General features: G+C 30.1%; 1 protein-coding gene across 1 annotated transcript; it reads left to right on the top strand.

Annotated features, from left to right (window-relative positions):
- LOC105155640 (probable E3 ubiquitin-protein ligase XBOS32) lies at nt 5,760–12,099 on the top strand. Its single transcript, XM_011071543.2, has 10 exons — nt 5,760–7,174; nt 7,312–7,371; nt 7,554–7,625; nt 7,734–7,909; nt 7,995–8,155; nt 9,379–9,437; nt 9,519–9,565; nt 10,549–10,689; nt 10,925–11,016; nt 11,113–12,099. The coding sequence occupies exons 1-10, from the start codon at nt 6,971–6,973 to the stop codon at nt 11,640–11,642; spliced, it is 1,542 nt and encodes a 513-aa protein (XP_011069845.1). The 5' UTR covers nt 5,760–6,970; the 3' UTR covers nt 11,643–12,099.

Raw genomic sequence — 20,906 nt, 5'->3', positions numbered from 1 at the left:
TTCAATAAGATTACTAACTCCTGAAATAGTACTCACATTTGTTCTTGTCATTAACAAGTTTGAGAAAAATTTCTTATTTTTCGGAATTGTATGCGTAGTAGCACTGTCAACAAGACAATGCTCCTTGTCATTGAGATTTGTAATGGCTTGATCCATTCTATATAAATAAAACAGACATATAATAAGTAAAAGAAAAACTTCATTCATAAAATATAAAAACATTACAAGATTAAAAGAAATTCCCTACAAATGAAAGTAAACATAACTGAATAATAGAAACGTACTGATAACATATAAGACAAATCTAATCAACAAGCATATTGAAATCCTCAATAATTTCACCAAACTGTAATGGCGGCTCAGAGAGATTTTTATCATCATTTTCAAAAGACTGAAAAAAAATCTGAAGCATCCATGTGGATATTGTCTGAGATTCCAGCCTCAACAAAATAAGTCTCAATTTCTTTACCCTTTTCTTTCACAGAAGCCTGGTATAATTTGACTAGATGTTGTGCCGTACGATAGGTACGAGACCAATATCCAGACATCCCACATCTATGGCAAAGATCTCTATATTTAGCTTTCTCTTGTTGATTCTTTGCCTTGTTTCCATTGTTCTTCTAAATATTGGGATTAATTCATGTATTATGATGATTTTCACGATCATTACCACGACCACGACCATAAGAATGGCCCTGTGGTTGGCCATGGTAACGGCCACGCCCCTTTCATGAAGAAGTGGCATTTGCTTCAGACAATGTTGCTGAATTTTCAAGAAGTGGTTTGGAACCAGCGGGTCGAGTTTGATGATTATTCAACAAAAATTGATTATTTTCTTCTGCAACAAGCAGGCATGAAATCAACTCTGAATAGGTTTTGAACCCATGTTCCCTGTATTGCTGCTGGAGTACAACGTTGGATGCATGAAAGGTAGAAAATATTTTTTTCAACATTTGTTCATCCGTCACATCTCTCCACATAACCTCGATTTTGATACAATTCGAAACATCTCATAATTATATTCAGTAATTATTTTGAAATCTTGCAGTCGCAATTGTATCCACTCATATCTTGCACGTGATAAGATTATAGCCTTTTGATGGTCAAATCGATCCTTTAAACTTTTTCAGAGTTGAAAATGACTTTTAACTGTTAAATATTGAGACTTCAAGCTCTCATGAAGATGATGACGAAGCAAAATCATTGCTTTAGCACAGTCTTGCTCAGAAGCAATAGTATTTTCTTTTATTGTTTCTTCCAATTTGTTACTTGTCAAATGTAGTTCGGCATCAAAAACCCATTATAGATAGTTTATTCCAGAAACATCAAGAGCAACGAAATCCAATTTTGTGAGATTGGCCATTAATCTACAACAAGTTAATATGCACTTTTAGCATAATATTCAACATGTACATATAAGTAATATAACATGTATTACACATGATATAAAGTAAAAACTGACATGAAACATTACTAACATTAAGTAACATATAAGTTACTATGTAATTACTATGAATTATTATGGCATGCATACATACATTGAATTAAATATATTTAAGTTTGGCTTAAATCTTATAATGTTATAAATAGCAATTAAATGGTATTCTTGTCAAAATTGTTTTCATAACAAATATAATAGCAAAACATGCAAAATACATACACGGGCATATGAAAGAAAACTATGTAGGTAAAGTAAGTTAATTAAATTAACTTCAAGTTAGCCATATTTTAATAACAATGGCTATACTATGATATCAAAAAAAATTATCACGAATCAAATAAATAAACGAAGAAGTGTCGGGCTTCTTGATCAAGCCATTATCTCAAAACAGTTCAGGTGGTGAGAAAATTAAACATTATACTTATCATCGCTTCAGGGATGATATTGCACATAATTGGTACAAAATATTTCATCTACTACTGGAAATGATTTTAACTCATTACTTACTTCTGGAAGCAATGGAATTTTATAGAACATATCCACTTCAGGGGATAAAATCAAGAATTGTATGCCTACTTTTGGAGGCAATATCACATCCACTTCAGGGTATGAAATCGAGAATGTATATATATGTCTACTTCAGGAGACATTGAAATATTAATATAATTACTCATATTTTATTATAAATAATTAAGAATAAAAGTAACTATGATATTGTAGATGTAAACAAATAAATAATAAAAATTATACTAGAAAAATTAACATTCTACCTTGATCGAGCGTAACGTCATGCTGATAACGTGTTATAAACTTAGAAAAATTTTAAATTTATTGGTCTATCACTCCTAATAGAATATAAAGAAATAATATATGTATTTCTCCAAATCACTTTCTTATTCTCTCCAAAATCTTCATTTACAAATGAATATATGGTGGTATTTATAAACCACCAAAATTGTGGTTACAAATGGGGGATGCAAAAGGGCATAACATAATGGTATTAAAAATGAATATCAAGAGATGTATGCATTCATATATACATATTATATATAATATATTTCTAATATATATATATATATATATATATATTAAAAAGACACTTTTCGAGTACAATGTAGCAATCGGATAAGGAGAAATCTGTCTGAAAATATTAATTTTTAAAATTCCCACAATTCTTTCTTCAAAAAAAAAATTCCATATTTCTAGCCGAGTATGAATATTAAGGAATTGGTTGTCATTCGGCATCAAACTTCATTAGTTAAGATTGAGGTTGTTTACGGTCACATTCGCACGTTCATAACTTTAACTTTTTATTATATTTAGCTGAATGAAAAAATTAAATAATTAATCAATATTAATAAAAAAATAACTTTAAATGAATATAAAAGTATTTATAAAACTAATTACCTGAAAGGCATAGTTTTAGGCGATATACATTTTGTTTATTAAAGTTGTTAATCTAAGGTCTTGAAGCTTAATAAATAGTAGAATAGATGATATAATGATTTGCACTAATAATTAAAATCCAAATATAATATTGAGTCTCCACTCTTTTTAACGAGACATTTTCTTAAAATAAAATTATAGGGTTCCAGTCAAAGTTGATAAAACCCTACATAAGAACTTTCGATCGCAACGAGGGATCAATTTTGTGTACCGTTTCCTGATCATTCTATCATTAAATTAAAAAACAAGAAGAGTAATAAAAAAATATTGTGATATGATTGTTCTGCCCTTAGATGTCCTAGCAATGTTTAAATGTTGAGATGGATAGATTTGTAATTTTATATAGTTGAAGTATAATATATCAATTATTAAGTTTATTCCACTGAATATTTAAAATATTTAAATGGCAAAGATATTCTCACTCCATCCCAAATGGTAGAGAAAGTATTTATAATTTAAAATTGAATTAGAAAAAAAAGTCAATCTCATTTTTATTATTTTGAATAAATTTTAAAATCATGAAAATGATACTTAAAAAAATTAAAATGGAAGTTGAAAATGACCATTTTAAATAAATCAATTACAATTATATGATTAATTGAATCACTAACAACTAAAATAGTCAATATACTAATCTTCAGTATCAAATATATGTAATCAATCAATAATTATTAGTAAAATAAAATCATAATTCAAATGTTAATGAGATTCGAACCCATAACCTTATAATGATGGGGACTGCTTAGCTCTACGAACTGACCTAGACCTCGTTAGCCCAACAAGGATGTTAATTTAAGGATTTCTTAGGTCGTCTTACTTTTAATATGATTTAAATAGAAAATCTTATTCCTATGCTAATTTTTATGTATAAAACTCAAAATAAATTGTTACTGTATCAAAAATCATTACTGTCAACTTTTTTTCTATAAAAATATTTCTGTTTGTTATATCTCAAAGCAAATTATGGACGTACGAAAGTGCTTTACATTTTTTATTTTTTGTTATTTTTTAAATATTACAAAGTTGCATGAGGCTCAAGAATTTTTAATTTATAAGAGTTAAGTTTATTAAATATGAGTATTTATTTTACTTTATATATATATATATATATATATCTTAGGGATAATTCCCCTCTCCTCTCCCTTTTTGTGAATTGAGAAATTACATCTAGCACCCCAGACCTCTTGATTGACTTATTACTAGCTTCTTTTAGGTCAAATAATTTTTTTTCGACTAAACTACCCTTATAGCGGAGAAAATGTACCTCTCCACATGCATTAACGCATGTAGACGCATGAAGATAATTTAATCATAAAAAATTTATTTAACCTGTTGCAATAAGTTAATGGGGGGTAAATATAAATTTATTTGCGATATTTTTGTTAATATCTGCAAATTTTATGAATTTTGACTAACGGGTGGACTTATTTGTTAGATAGAAACAAACCTCGAGAGTGATTAATGTAATTTTTCAAACCACAAGAAATTTACATATAATTCCACGAAATTTCAGAAAAATAGAGTGTAATTCTCCCATATACTTACATAAGGCGCTTTGGCCACTTCAACATTTGAAAAAGAAGTCAACTGCCTCCTCTGTATAATAAATTTATTAAGAATCTTTTTTTTTTATTTTTTTTCTTCCTTAAGAACTGCGAGTGACATTCCTCGAATCATCCTAAGTAGAGAATATACATTGTCTTAACATGTGGCATCCGTACATGTGATCCTTCAACATAAAACTTACCTTTACACAAAACCCCTTTGAATTTTGAAATATTCGAAAAATATAAACTAGCCAACGAGGCGTTGCTCGAATCAAACATCTAATATATTGTAGGTTCTAATTCCATGGACGATGTGTTTGTTTATTAGTCTGGAATTATAATATGTTTGATTGGTTTTTTATATTTAAATGTATTGAACGATATAATAAATTATATTAAAAATTATACAAGCATAAATAAAAGTAACCCTTTTAAGCAAACAATTGAAATATTACGGAATGAAGGGAGTGATTTGCAAATATAGCAGATTTAATAAAAGCATAGAAACAAGAATGGGGAATAGGCTAAGAAGTAAAAAATGTTGAAAAGTTTGGAGTGGAAGATTGAGAAAAGAAGTTGACAAGGTAAGATTCCTACACACCAGTTCAATTGTTTGAATGTAATATTTTAGGATAATTACACTCTTTTTTTATGAGGATTTGTGTAATTAAACATAAATTATTTGTGATTTAAAAAATTATATTTAGTTCTTTCAGATTTGCTTCCATTTAATAAATAGGTCCTTCCGTTAGTAAAAATTCTTTGAATTTGTTGATATTTATGAAAAAACTAACAATGAGATACTTGCCTTTAATTGATTTATTATTAACTTATTGCAGGCCAAATAAATTTTCTAACTAAACTACTCTTGTAATGGTGAAGATATATCTCCTCACATGTATTAACATGTGAAAACGTATAATAGTAATTTGGTAAAAAAAATGATTTATTTGACCTGTAGTAAGTTATAATAAGTCAATTTGGAGTAAATACATATTTTTTATCTGATTTTTTTATTAATATCAACAAATTTAATAGATTTTGTCTGACGAAGGAACTTATTTGTTAGTGCAATGCAAATTCAAAGGTGTTAAATGTAACATTTCATGCCATAAAAAAATTACATATAATTACACCATATATCAGTAAGGGAGAGTATAATAATTCCTAATATTTTCTATGAAGGTCTCAAATTTTAGATGTGTGTGTGTGTTGGGGGCCTTATGTGTTAATTTAAAAAAAAAAAAAAAAAAGAAGATTGAGAAGATAGGAGAGAAGAGAATAAATAACAACCCAACTACCAAATATGACTGGCAATAATGAGAATAATAAGTAGTGCCAATGATGAAGTGCACACTTTTCTTGCAGGCCTGTTGGTTTGAGGTTGCCGTAAAACTCGCTGTCGCTTCCCCTTTTATTCATCCCCACTGCCTAAACAAATACCAAACATACAAAGCCAGCCTTAATAACTGGCACATAAGAGTGTGTGTATGTGTGTTAATTTAAGCCGAATATTAAGCATTACACCTCATCCAAGACATATCTTTATGATAATTAATGTAGAGAGAGAGAGAGACAGGAAGTGCAGAGAGATTTTTGGGGGATGATTGTCTGTCATTAATATTTGTTTATTGTCTGTTAGAAAATGAATTAAGGAAAAAGGAAAGAACTTCTTTGGTTGAGGGGAGTTCATGGGGTGGTGGGGTTTGTGCTTGACATTCATCAAACATGTGAATCTTGGATTCTTGTTGTGATCGTTGTTCTGGGGTCTCCAGGAAAATTTGTAATCTGGGTGCCGGAATTCTTGATTTTCAGGCCAAGTTTGGAGGTGGATTTGAAGGATTTATCCGGGTTCCCTGGAAATTTCTTGAGAAGGGCATTGCAGAATCTTGATGTTGAAGGGAAACAGAGAAGTGGGTGTTTGAATTTTTCTCACTTCGATCAACTTTTCGCGAAAGTTTAGCAATTGGGTTGTGAAGATCAAATTTCTATTCTGTTTTTTCCTCTTTGGTGTTGGTGTTTAGGAGTTGACGCAGCTTTTTCAGGCTGATAGCCTGATACAGTAATCTGTCTTTATCAAGATAAGAATTGTTTACTTCATGACATATATTAAAGTTCAAGTGGCAATTGCAAATAGGTCTATGATGGTGAAATTTTTTCTTTCTCCGCTCTTGAATTATAACCTTCGGACAATCAATCAGAGCTCAGTGAGATACTGATAGTTACAACAGATTGTTTTAGGGGTGTATGTAGATGGGTAAGGATTGGTTCCGGATTAGTTACTGTTTAGGTACAAAACATGGAAAATGCGTGTAAAGAGTTGGTGAATTTGTCATGTTAGGGAGATTCCTCGGATGGTTTAAAGGTTAAGGAACACTAGTTTTGCATAGCGACAGGCAAAACAGATGTATGTGTCTGCCTGTCTGTACTGTGTTTTCTCATTCTTGGAATAGAAAGGTCATCATTTCAGAGCTTTGATCTGATACCTTGGTTTCATTCACTCTCTTGATTTCATGTTTGTGGGATTGTGCAAAATATGATGACCATGAGATTTTTTAGTCTGGTGGGCAATTCTTTCGGATGTTCTGCATCGGGAGAGCGTCTGGTCTCCGCAGCAAGAGATGGGGATCTTCAAGAAGCCAAGGCTTTGTTGGAGTATAATCCTCGTCTTGCGAGGTATTCCACCTTTGGCGTTCGCAATTCTCCGTTGCATTACTCTGCAGCTCAGGGTCATCACGAGGTATGTCGAAGTTTTGTGCGATCTTCGTCAGCATCTATCTGGTGGATTGGGTGCAATTAACTTTAATCATACAGTGCAATTCTTCCTTTAATAGTAAGTCATTAACTTGGATTATATCCTCCATTCCTTGTATTTAGATTGTTTCACTCTTGCTGGAGTCTGGAGTTGATATTAATCTCAGAAACTATCGGGGGCAGGTTAGATTTTTATTTCTTAGTTCAGCTTTTTGAACAGTTGTTTCGGATATATCGAGCATTACCAAGTTCAGTTCTTTTAATACTAAAGCAAAAATGATGATTAATGTGCGTGGTCGTTGATTGCTCAATGATCAATACTTTAGTAGGAAAGTAAGAGTGTTGTAATGTTTATCTTGTGGCAGACTGCTCTGATGCAAGCTTGTCAATATGGTCACTGGGAGGTTGTTCAGACTCTGATACTCTTTAGAGCCAATGTATGACGGATTATGACGGCTTTATGGTTTCAAATTGCTACTATTTCATAAGTTGAGATTCATGTTGGTAATAGTACTGGGTAAGTTTATGATTGTGTTGTTACGTAGATCCACAGAGCCGATTACCTCAATGGAGGAACTGCACTCCACTTAGCTGCTCTGAACGGCCATTCCCGATGCATCCGGCTTCTCCTTGCTGATTACATTCCTAGTATTCCCAATTTTTGCAGTATCTTAAGGAAAAAATCAAAAACGAATGAATCTGTTTCAGAGTTCGATGAAGGGTACTCCATTTGAATTTTTTTGTTTTGAATTACATAAGTTTCCTATGAAGTTAGCTGAGTAGATCTAATTTCCTGTGTCTGTCAGTGCACTCTATGAAGTAATCAATAGACCTGCCGATGGAGGCGTCAGTGCCCTTCACATGGCGGCCCTGAATGGGCATGCTGAAACTCTTCATCTTCTTCTCGATTTAGGGGCTTCAGTATCTGAGGTAACGGTTGAAGATGGCACTACAATCGATTTAATAGGTATGCAGATATTTCATTATTTTACAGTCATATAACATTCACAGCAAATTCTTACTGATTAATGTTTAATTTTCTGTCTAAGACTAAGTATCGAGAATGATACCAAGCAATTTTCGTTGATTTATTGTGTTTGATTTGTTTTGTTCCTCTCATAATACTTTTGTTATGTTATTGCTGTTGAGCTTCCCAGAATGAAATCTCGATAGACATGTCTCTTTGCCCTGTCAGAGCGGAGCGGAAATGATTTTCGACCCTCTTTAGCATTTTCTCTGATTAGGTCACATTAAGACACCTTTTGGCCATACAACAATCTAGCTGCATAATAACATCACTGTAATCTTAACGGAAAACGTTGCGTGTAAAGATGACAACAACTTCTATCTTGTCGTTTGCATCTTCAATAAATTGTGTGCCTTGTTCCTCTTGTGCTCTCAAACTTCATCGTATCTCAGCTTTGTCGGCTTATTTTTGCTAGTGGTGCTCCCTCAAAATTAGAATGTATATTATTTTAATATCTACTAAAAAATCAAGAAGTTTGATTATTGAATAATTGCCTTATAAGTTCCTAAAACATAAATTTTAATCTCATTTGTGATTTTTCCTTTTGAAATAAACTTGTTTTGCTGTAAATTTTTGTTATTGCTTGTGATTTGATGTCAAAAAGGAAGCCGACACCAGCAATAGGATGGTTTCATAGTGCTTGACCTCTAAAATAACCCTGTTTAGTATTTGAACAGGCATTTGATAAGCAACCAGAGGCCCTTTCCTGATTTATTTAAAACGACTTCTAAGAATTGTATCCCAGAAAAGAAAGGATACTAAATTGGAATATCATTGCGTTTGGATCTATAGAATTGGACGGATTGATGAAACATCTGGTCATGTTTGAGCAGAAGAGTTCTAATTCCAATTCTAAGGCTTTCAGTTATTAGATACCAAACACTGCGTTAGCTATCGGTTTGCAGTGCACAGACTTTGCTACTTGAAAAACTTCAATGTAGCTGTAGATGAATAAATGATTAAGCTGCAGAACTGTAGCTTGATTCAATCAAAGGCCTGTCAGTGCACAAGTTTAAGTTTTTACATGGAATATCTAAAGCATCAGAGTTCATACTCTTCTGTTAGCGACATTCAAATGATGAAACTCTCACATTTTTATATCGTGATAATGGTGCTATTTGAAACCTATTAATTCCATGGATACAAACTTCTTCTCCCGACAGGTGCTGGAAGCACACCACTCCATTATGCTGCCTGTGGTGGAAACGCACAGTGTTGTCAGGTTGGTTTATTTGGCGACTAATAAATATTAATCTCCACCAAAATTTGGTCAAAATGTAATTTCTATTTTGGCTGTTTTCAGCTTTTGATTGCCAAGGGTGCCAGTCTGACAACAGAGAACGCAAACGGGTACGCAAGTGTCCTGTTCCCTATGTATCGAATTGTTGTCTTCAGAATACTTTTATACTTCATTCGGATTGATAGATTTGGAGTTAAAGGTCGTAAGTCCTTAATAACAAATCCGTTGTACTTGTTTGGATAATTTCTTGTTACAAATGAATTTCAAATCACCAAGCTCTCTTTTTAAGCTATTTTTTTATTTATTTTGGTGGATTTGATATCCAATTCATATGAAGTCATTCAAATCAAACAAATCCTTACTTGAACATAAATTCTTGTATTTAAAATGCAACCTTAGTTCATTTCTAGATTTTGACATTCAGCAGCCAATACTATATTATACTAGCTGCTTTACGTCTGCGTGGTATTTTATTTCAAAATAGCAATCAGACGTGACAACTCCATAAGTATCGCCTTTTTCCCTCCATCCATTAACCTTCAAACGTTAAATAAGTGACCTTTCGGAAGTTCCATACTTCAAATGTCTTTTGGCGAATAAGTTACTACCTCTTCTCAAATTCTCTTCCAGAACACCAAGTAGCTTTCTACACTACACCTGATCCAGGCTTTACGACCTAATTGTAGATATCCCATCTCTGTTTAGCTCCATAAGGATCACCGTTTGTGATGTAATTCTACACAAATCCTCGATATCACAAATATTGTGCTCAGTCCTCATTGTCTGCTGGTCCTTTTTACCCGTGAAATGTGAGATAGTATTTACTGTCAAAGGCATGGGTAATGCAAATATGTAGATTTCAGTTAAACCAACGAATCTTTTTATTATACCCATTGAAGATTTTTTTCATGTTACATTCAGTAAAGAAAGTTCTTACAATATCTTATGATGTATAAGATCGTTTTATTCCTTATCGGATTATACTATCACACTTTTTTGTTATTGAAATTTTGTAGTTTTTAACCTATTGTTACTTCCTGTTGAGCATTTTTTTTCTCGTCTAACTTACGGTTCTCTCATTGCGTGTCCAAAGGTGGAGCCCGTTGATGGTAGCTCGTTCATGGCATAGAGATTGGCTTGAGGAGATTTTAACCGAGCGACCAGAAAGCCAACCAAAACTTAGTCCTTCACCATATTTATGTCTTCCTCTCATGAGCATTGTTGAAATTGCTAGGTGAGCAGAAGCCACACTAATTCCCACCAGCATCGTCGAGTAATGAAATTAACCAATTCCCATGGTAGAATCATCGCCTAGGTTATTTTGATATGGGAACTGAACCACATAGCCTGGCATGAGTTTGTATTGATACTAATTTCTCCTTGGATGTCGAGAACTTATTCTTGAGTTTACAATTTTCACAAGAATTTGGAGCCAACTTAACTGTTATCCATCTCTTGTGACATTTCAGAGAATGTGGATGGAGAGGCAACGATTCACCTTCGACATGTTTAGATCCATGTGTTGTTTGCTTAGAAAGAAAGTGCACAGTTGCTGCTGAAGGTATATTTGGTGCAACTCTCAGATTACATTGAAAGAGAACAGAAAAGTTTTCAAAACTTCAGTTTCTGATTTATGTGTAATTAAACAATCATGCAGGTTGTTTCCATGAGTTCTGCACTCATTGCGCTCTGTATCTATGCTCGACAAATAGCACGTCTACAGTCGCACACGGGCCTCCCGGTTCAATTGCCTGTCCTTTATGCCGGCACGGCATAGTTTCTTTTGTTAAGCTTGAAGGGACAAGGCCGATCATAAAAGAAATTGCAAGAACAAGCATATCCTTGCCCTTCTGCACTTGTTCGGCTGAGGTGCCAGAACTGGGAGACGCATTGGAAACACCATTCTGCAAACCGGATTTCCATTGTGCTAGTCTCTCCCCTCTAGGTTCTTCTTTCCGCTCCCTCAGCTGCAAACGGTTCCCTTCGGTGAAAATCAGCCCCGGCCTTTGCATGGGAGCTCCAGAAACTAGTCCATGTTTGGTTCCAAGAACCACGGACCGTAGCCTCAGGAGCCAGTTGGTTAGATGTTCGAGATCATCGAGCCTTAGGCGCTCTACGTCTCAGAATGAGGGCAGGAGATGGTGGTGTTCTTTCAATCAATCTATGGGAACTGGAAGCAGCTGCTAGAGATTGATGAGGTATTAATTCCACTACGTACTCGTTTCATGCGCAGTATTTTCTTCGAAAAGAATAATTATCAGGAAAACTTGGTAATTATTGTGAATGAAAAATTATTTGTGTAAATATGTGGAGTTTGTCATGATTTTTCCAAAGGGACATCGTCAAATTGCTGTATTGTTAGATGAAAGAAACTGCTCTGTTATGGCCTTAAAATGCCAAAATTAGAAGAGGATGTTCTCTTGTGATTTGCTGAAATTTTGTATTTGAGAAAGGAAAAATAATAAGAATTATCTTGTTTGGCTTATGAAAAAAGGACATTTGCACCAACGATGTCTTGCGAATTCAAGATCTTGGGTTCGGACGGTAAGGTTGAGATGTCGAATTCGAGATCTTGAGTTCGGACGGTAAGGTTGAGATGTCGAATTCGAGATCTTGAGTTTGAATAACAACACGTGATTTCTAGATTGAATATTTTATTTTAAATTTTATTGCATCTTTTATTCTATTCAATGAAAGTTTTAATTATACACGCGTTGTGTATATATTACCTATGCAATAGAATTTAGAATAAAAAATTTAATTCGATTTTCTTGTTCTCATTAGTAGCTTTCTTATTTTCATTTTCCTTAATAGTAGTTTGTTGCTTAGGTACATGCTATGTAGGCGTATATCAGATTGATTGTATGAAAAGGTTAATTACACTTAGATTTCCTTTAAAATATAAAATCATACTTTCTCTCCAAGTTTTAAAATAATATGGCATCCCTCCAAAATTTTACCATTTATACATAACCTTATTTTATTAAAATTCAAATGAAAAAATCAATGTTAAAAGAAAATTACATAAATTTTTAATTTTACCTATTATTTAATATTTTTATAAATATTTTTATAAGGGACAAACTGTAATAATATTAACCCCACTATATATATATATATATATTATGTTTATAACTTTATAAGTATAAAAATATACATAAAAATATCATATGATGGTCAAAATTCAAATTTTATATTATTTTTTTGCTAACTTCAATATTTTTTGTCAAAATCGTAATAAAATGGGTCATGCATAAACGATGAATTTTTTAAGAAATGTAAGTATAATTTTTTACATTTTTTTTAGAGAACAATGAAATTTCATATTTTAAAATTTAAGTATAATTAACCCTTACTATTAAATTACTCTTATATCTTGATATAATAAATAATGTAATTTATCAAACTAACTGATACAAACTAATTTTATGTCCATAATATATCCACTAATCAATATGAAAACATTGGAAATTGTTCATAACATGGGTTATGTCTTTAAATAAATTTTATCTTAATTATTATCTATTTCGTAATACGAAAAAGTGATTAATAATTTTTAAAAATATTACACAGCATGAGTTTATTTCCATGCTTCTTATAAATTGTAAAAATCACAAAATATTCATTGAAATATTATTCGCAATCCAATTTTATGATGTATCACAAATTCAATATTATGATAAACATTATACTTAGTAATTTAAATACTCATTCTTCCACATGTATAAAATTTTTATCATATATACCACAAAAATATTGATAATTTCTTGGTGGCCCAAATTGTACACTGACGTTCTAATTTCCCACGTTCACAATTTATACTAAGATAATAATTAACTTGATTAATGAGGATAACGTATAAAAATATAAAATATTGAGTACAAATGCAAATAGATCTAATTCAAAATTTAAAAATGCAACTTTAATTTAATTAATTATTTTTATTTTATTTTATTTACCATAGCATGAGTTGTTTCATCGTACCAATCGATATGTAGTGGAAATGAAAAAAAAAGAGAAAAATCATGTGAAATTTAGAATATTGCAATTGAAAAATCATATTACGAAAAATTATTAAAATTACAAGAAAACATCGTACAGAAGTACTTACAATCGCAAGCTCAGGAGGAAGAGACAAAAATAGAGTAGATGGGAGGTCTGAACTGGATAAAAATAAATGCAAAGAACAACAAAAAAATATAAAATTAAAAAAATAAAAACCAAACAAGCCAAAAGCCTTGCAAGGTCAAGAAAAAGAAAAATCAGAAATTCAAACACAAATTAAAAATATAAAAACAACATAGAAATAAAAAAGCTCAGCGAGGATAGCGCCCGATGTGATTAAATTTGTTCCGTTCGATCCGTTTTCGATGGCTTTCGGAAACCTATCGGATGTGTTCCGCGGCATATGTTCGTCACCGGACATGCATAGTTAGCAGGAGAGGAATGGTGGATGCGGCATGGGCGGGGCGGCGGTGAAGAAGAAGAGAATGAAAAGACAGGCATGAATAGACTGAGAATTTCGGATGTGGTGTGAAGTGATGGAATATGGCATATATGTTGGTGGAGATGCAGCTGAGTTTATATAGAGAACAAAGAAACATAATTTAATAAAGGATTAATTATATTTTGTGCTTTGAATCATAAATTAATTTTATACTTTGAAATTTAAATTTTTTTATATCAATTTATCATTTTAATTTTATCAAATTTTATATTTTGTCATTTATACTATTTTCTCACAAGTTTTTTTGTCAAAAAAATATTATACACAGTACACATATAATATTTAATGGTTATGTAATGTGATATCTTTCATATATACACAGCATATGATGTTTTTCGGTAAACAAATCAGCAAAAAATCGATCATATATGGTAAAGTGTAAATTTTGAAAAATTAAGATGGTAAATTGACACAAAAAAAATTTTTAGATGTCAAAATGTAAAAACATGAATAATTTGAATAACAAAATATAATTTACCCTTTAATAAGATATACGTCTCGTTGTGGTATGTTGTATCTAAGTGTATAGGATAAATGTTTTTTATAATCTAAATAGATTATAAATAAAAATAAAATATATAAACTAATATATCATATTATGTCGTTTGGTCTCGCAAATTGCCATTTGTAGATGGAAAAGATTTGTCTAATTTTTAATATTAGTATGGATATTATTTATTTATTTGTTTGTTTTATATTAATATAGTAAGATCAAAATAGTCCAAGGAATTTGCGTAATTAATTTTTTTCTTTTTATAAACAGTTTTATTAATCAAGGGTTTTTTTTTTGGGGGGGGGGGCAATGAGGCAGTTTTTATAGGGTAATAGCAATTTATCCTCCTACGATATTGAAAATGAGCAAATTGTCTTTTATGAAAATTAAATAGCAATTTATCCCCTTATGTTTTAAAAAAAATGAAGCAATTTACCTCCTTAGGTAGGGAGGTAAATTGTTTTATTTTTTAAAACATAGAGGGATAAATTGTTATATTTTGAAAAATACATGGGGATAAATTACTATTTTATTTTTCATGAGGGGCTTGTTTGCCTATTTTTCATAACACAAATAGGTAGATTTCAGTTTACTCGTTTTTATATTAGTAAAAACGTATAGAAAATTAAAAGATCTTTTATTGCACTTTGATATTATATAGTGGTCTCGTAGTAGCACCAACACTTGACTTAAGCAACGTTTTTGTGATATTGTAAATGTGTAAATTATTCTTTTATAAAAAAAAATTAATAATTTATCTCTCTATATTTTTAAAAATATAGCAATTTACCCTCTTGTATCTTTTAAATGAAATAATTTACCTATCTGTCTAGAGAGATAAATTGCTTAAAAAACACAAAAGAATGTAAATTGTATTATTTTAAAAATTACAGAAATAAATTATTATTATTTTTATATAGGAGGATAATTTACTTATTTACAAATTACATTTATATCGCATTAACAATAGCAAATTATAGAATAATAATATTAAATCCCCAATAATTAATTCTTATAGTTTAATTACTACATACAAGTTTATTTATAAATTATTACATTTAGTTAATTTTACACATATTAAAAAATATATATTTACTCTATACGCTTATCTCACTAAATCAAATTTAATATTTAATCATGGTTAATTCTTATTATTAAAAATAGATAATCATAATAAACAGTTATTGATCACGACCACGCAATGATTGTTTACCGCAATTTTTGCAAATCTAGCTAAAATATTTGTTATGACAAAAAACTATGATAAAAATATTTATTATGGCTCAAATCGATAACAAAAATAGTTTCTATAATAAATAAGGGTGAATAGCAATTTACCCCACTGTGATATTGAAAATAAGCATATTATCCCCTATGGAAAAAAAATATAACAATTTACCCCCTTATACTTTTTAAAATGAAACAATTTACCTCCTTATATAGGAAGGTAAATTGCTTCTTTTAAAAATCATAGGGGGTAAATTATTGTGTTTTAAAAAATATAGGAAAGTAAAGCTATTTATTTTTCCATAAAGGAGTAATTTGCTCATTGCGATATCAAGGGGGGTTGTTTGTATTTTTTTAATAAATAATTGAAATTATTATATTAATAATTATTTAATTATAATTAATAATAATAATTCATCACAATTTTAATTGGTGAGCGGTAAAATTATAATGAATAGTGAATTTTCTTTTTCAGGTATTGTTTGAAGTGTAGGTGAAGAGTGTGTGAAAAGTGAGAGAGATTTGAGGGGTAGTGAGTGACTGAACAAAGAACTCTAATCTACATCACATCTGTCTCTGGCAGTGGCAGTGGCAGTGGCAGTCACCACTCCACATATCTTTTACCTTCTGAGTTACGTTATTTTGCGAAGGAATAGCTCTATGGTAAAACCCGCACTTTCTCCCAACTCTTTTTCCAGGTTTTTTTTGAGAAGACAGAGCCTGAATCTGCATCTTCACCATTTAATACCTATATATACATATATATATATATATGAAAAATTCTAGCGCAAATCATCGAATTTGAATTGATTATTTGGTAAATATAATATACTTATCGTGTGATTGGTGTACAGTTCATAAAAAATAATTAATTACATAGCATACGTGATATTCTTATTTTGTGATTGGTTTGATTCGACTAAATCTGGTCCAAAAAAGAACACTTCCCTTACTTCTTTATGGCGATTTTTTGCTTTGCTCACTCCATTAATTCATTATGGATTTGATGTTCAGTTTCAAAAATAATTGTCAATACCACTAATCGTTGTGGTCTAATAATCGGGATCGAACATTGTCGCACCAACAACGTGCGTTCGAATTTTTCTTACTTTTAATATTGACAATATATATATATATATATATCTTCTTGTGATAGGAAATCCCAATAAAAAATCAGTAAAATGTATCCTTTGTATTTTGAAAAATAAAGTAAAATACTCCTATGTCCAATTGTGCATTGCACTCGGCTAACCAATAAAAATATTATCTTTTATATTTATATAATGATATATATTATTATATATGTATATATATAAATATGTTATTTATAAAAAATAATACTTTTTTCTTTATTCATCTTTTTCTCCACCCTCTCCGAGCTGCCGATGTGCAGCTCTCCCTCCCCTTAGCACCGCTGTCGGCCCCCTCCCTCTCCCCCTTTATGCCTCCATCGACCGTTGCCCTCCACCCTACCAACGGTCACACCTCCCCTTCTTTCTCCATATATAAATATATAAATTTATATATACTTTCAATTGATTATAGATATATATATATATATTAAAGTTTAATGTTTATATAATATAATAATTTTTTAATTGTATAACTTACTTAAATTTTAAACTGTTAATCTATTAGTTAAATTTGAACTTTAAATTAAAATCAAGATCTATTGATTAAATTTTAAATTAAAAAAAAATTACACATATATTTCACCGATCGTGGGAGGAGTATTTTTCCTTCATTTCAAAAAATATAGAGAGATAAACTGTTATTTTTTCGACATGTTTTTTTCCCTAATTTTTCGTATCTCAAAGAATTTAATCAAAATTGACAATATTGTCATGTCTAAATTATGAATTAAATCGATGATCCACAGAGCTCAAACTTTGAGGGTTTATACGGACGACGTACGATCCCATAAGATGGCCGATTGAACTAATGCATGCCACAATTAGCAGTATATATATGTATAGGCATGTTTTTTTGGTACTATATATCTCGTAATTAGGAGATTTAAATTCGATTTATTTGCTTATTTCAACTTATCAGTTCATTTTAAGTGGTAATTACATAAATAATTATGTGAATAGCCTGATAAATTAGATAATATATCAGTTCAATCAACACATCAGTATGATTAAGAATTATAAATAAATACAAACGCACTCATATACAGTCAAATATATATCTACATGTCTGATAGGACTCGGGCGTAAAAATTCAATCCACATTATCTATGACGGGATTGTGAAATATGATTCTTGATTTTTTGTTCATTTATGTGACTACAAAGGAAAACCGGCGTCAAATCGTAATTTTTGTTCTGTAAATACGAGACGTCACTTTTGATTCACTTGTAATTTATTATGATAATGAATTAGAAAATATTACGTGTGTATCACATGATCGCTGGAAAATTTGGGATATTTTCAATTAGAAAATAGCAATTTCCGGTGACAAATGTCATCAATGTACCGTTTATTTAAAATTATTGTCGTTAATTATCAAAATTAATTTTAAATAGACCTAAAGTGATATTCTCATAATTACAGGACAAAAAATGCAATATTTCGGACAAAAAATGCAATATCTCTGTTCAGAATTACTATGACAAATGAGAATATCAACGACAAATAATCAACTGAACCTCTCTGCTAATTACGTATATTGAATGATAGAAATATATATCTTGCAAACGGAAATGATTTTCGTAGTTTTAAATAATAGTAGCAATTATTGTAGAGAAACTTATTATTACTCAAAATAATCAGCAACAAAAAATTAAGAATAAAATTATTATTATAAGCAATTAATAATACATTTATAGCGACAAAATAACAAAAATAAATATAGTTATCACTATAAAGTTGTTGTAATATTAATAGGCGAAAAATGCAATTTAATCCCATGTGATATGAGAATTGAATAAAAGACCCCTTGTGAAAAATAAAATACCAAATTATTCTCTGTGTTTTGAAAAATGAAACAAATTACTCCCTATCTAAATCATTAAAAAGGGGTGTCATTTGCTTCATTTTTTGAAACACAGGGGGATAATTTGCTAATTCTTTTTCCACAGGGGGTATTTGCTCATTTCACATATCAGATGAGGGTAAATTGCATTTTTTTCCCTATTAATTTTACAATAACTTTATTGTGATAACTATATTTATTTTTGTTATTTGTCACTGTAAATGTATTACTAATTGCTTACAATAATAATAATAATAATTTTATTACTTAATTTTTTGTTGCTGATTATTGTGAGTAATAATAAGTTTATTATCAGCTTTTTTGCCACTAATACATTTTTACAATTATATTAAGGCAAAATAAATATTATTATGCAATGTATAAAATTTTAGTAATAATTTAATGTTATGAATTAGTGTAAATTACAGGTCTCTTTCTGAAAATTCGGCATAATTATGAATATTCTTTCATTGTTTAAAAAATTATGTGATGTAATATTTTTCACATATGCATAGCATGTGATGTTTTTCCGACAAAAAAATCAGCAAAAAAAGGTCGTATATGGTAAAGTACAAATTTCACAAAATTGATATGGTAAGTTGACAAAAAAAAAATATTTAAATACCAAAATGTAAAAACAGACATAGTTCGGATGATCAGATATAATTTACCCTTATAATTATACTAAATTTAATAGACAATTGTAATTTATCCTATCAATTAATATTATATTATTAAAAATATTATCTTGTATTGAATGAAGACATCTCCTACACATATTGACCATTTTGTCATACTTGTCTGTGTTTCTTGATCACTGTGCTCTTGGCGTAAATGCCTTTCTTCTGACGCACAATTTCTTGACAGGAACAGTTCATATGAACATATGCAGTGAGTGATGATAGCGTGTTTCTGTTTTCCGTCTTCGCGTACCATTGATGAAGAAGACTGTCATTGCTGAAACCTTATTCAAGTTGTTACAGTAACGCTTTTACGTGTATCATTACTCACTGAACTGCTCCACTTTCCAATTTTCAAACTCCGGAAATGGCAAATGCAGCAATAGTATCAGCTAAGTAAACTTTCTGCATCTGCTCCTTCTCATGCTAGAAATTAAGTAGACAAAATAATAATTAATTGACCAAAATTATATTTTAGTCCGACATATATGGATTTAATTTTTACTTTTCTATTTACGAAAATTTTAAAATATTCTCAAAATTATTAGAAAAATTACAGTTATCTGCTTTACGGGATTTATCGAACTAAATGCATTAGTATTTTTAATTTTTGGATCATTTTCATTAGAAAAAGAAATGAGTATTGGTTACAATTTCAATAGCTATAAAATCGTGGTAAAAGTTTTTATTGACTACTGTGAAATAAAATCGATGCAAAAATGTAAATTTTCCATCAAGAAAAAGTTATTTGCCATTAATAAGAGCCATGGTAAAAATATGGTTTTTAGCCATGACAAATATTTTAGCTACCCTCACAGATATTACGGCCAACAACCATTACATGGTTGTGGTTAATGACTATTTACTACTGTTATTTTGTTTTTATTCATGTCAATTAGTCATGGTTTTGTAGTATTCAAAATCCCGTAAAATATAAGAGTATATTTCTAGTTTCATCAATTTTTGAATTATTTTAAAATTTGTAAAGTAAGAACTAAAAGCGTTGAACTCTCTGTCCAATGGGACTAAAAATATATTTAGCCTCATTAATTAACCCAATCAATCTTAATAAATCGATAAGTCGTCAAAATATTGTACCGAATATTCGATTTCATAATTAATTATGGATTTTTTTCGGTAAATTAACTACTAAAAATCACACTTAAATTGTTATTTACATTTTATATTTAATAAGTAAATTAATAAAAATGGTATAAAAAGAATATATTGATATTAAAAGATGTACATAAATATATATATATATATATATAAAGATTTTGGTATTTCGTATGATTCCATAAATTGAAATCGAACTGATATCAAATTTTCATTAAAAAAAAAAAGAAATTGCATGAACACAATTTAGCTTAATTTTGGTACTTACGCAATTTCTTTTATTTCAATTTAATTTGATCAATCTATTGAATGAACACTACTATATATATCGTTCCAAAATCACCCGCCTAATCAAAATTTTCTTTTCCTATTTTTGATAATTTTCAATATTGTTATACAATACTAGTTATTAGAAAATTATTATATTAAATCTAAATCCTTAATCAATTTTT

This window comes from Sesamum indicum, linkage group LG2, assembly GCF_000512975.1.
Source record: "Sesamum indicum cultivar Zhongzhi No. 13 linkage group LG2, S_indicum_v1.0, whole genome shotgun sequence".
NCBI lineage: Eukaryota > Viridiplantae > Streptophyta > Magnoliopsida > Lamiales > Pedaliaceae > Sesamum > Sesamum indicum.
Note: the sequence above shows the minus strand (reverse complement) of the source record. Positions and strands in the feature narration are given on the sequence as shown.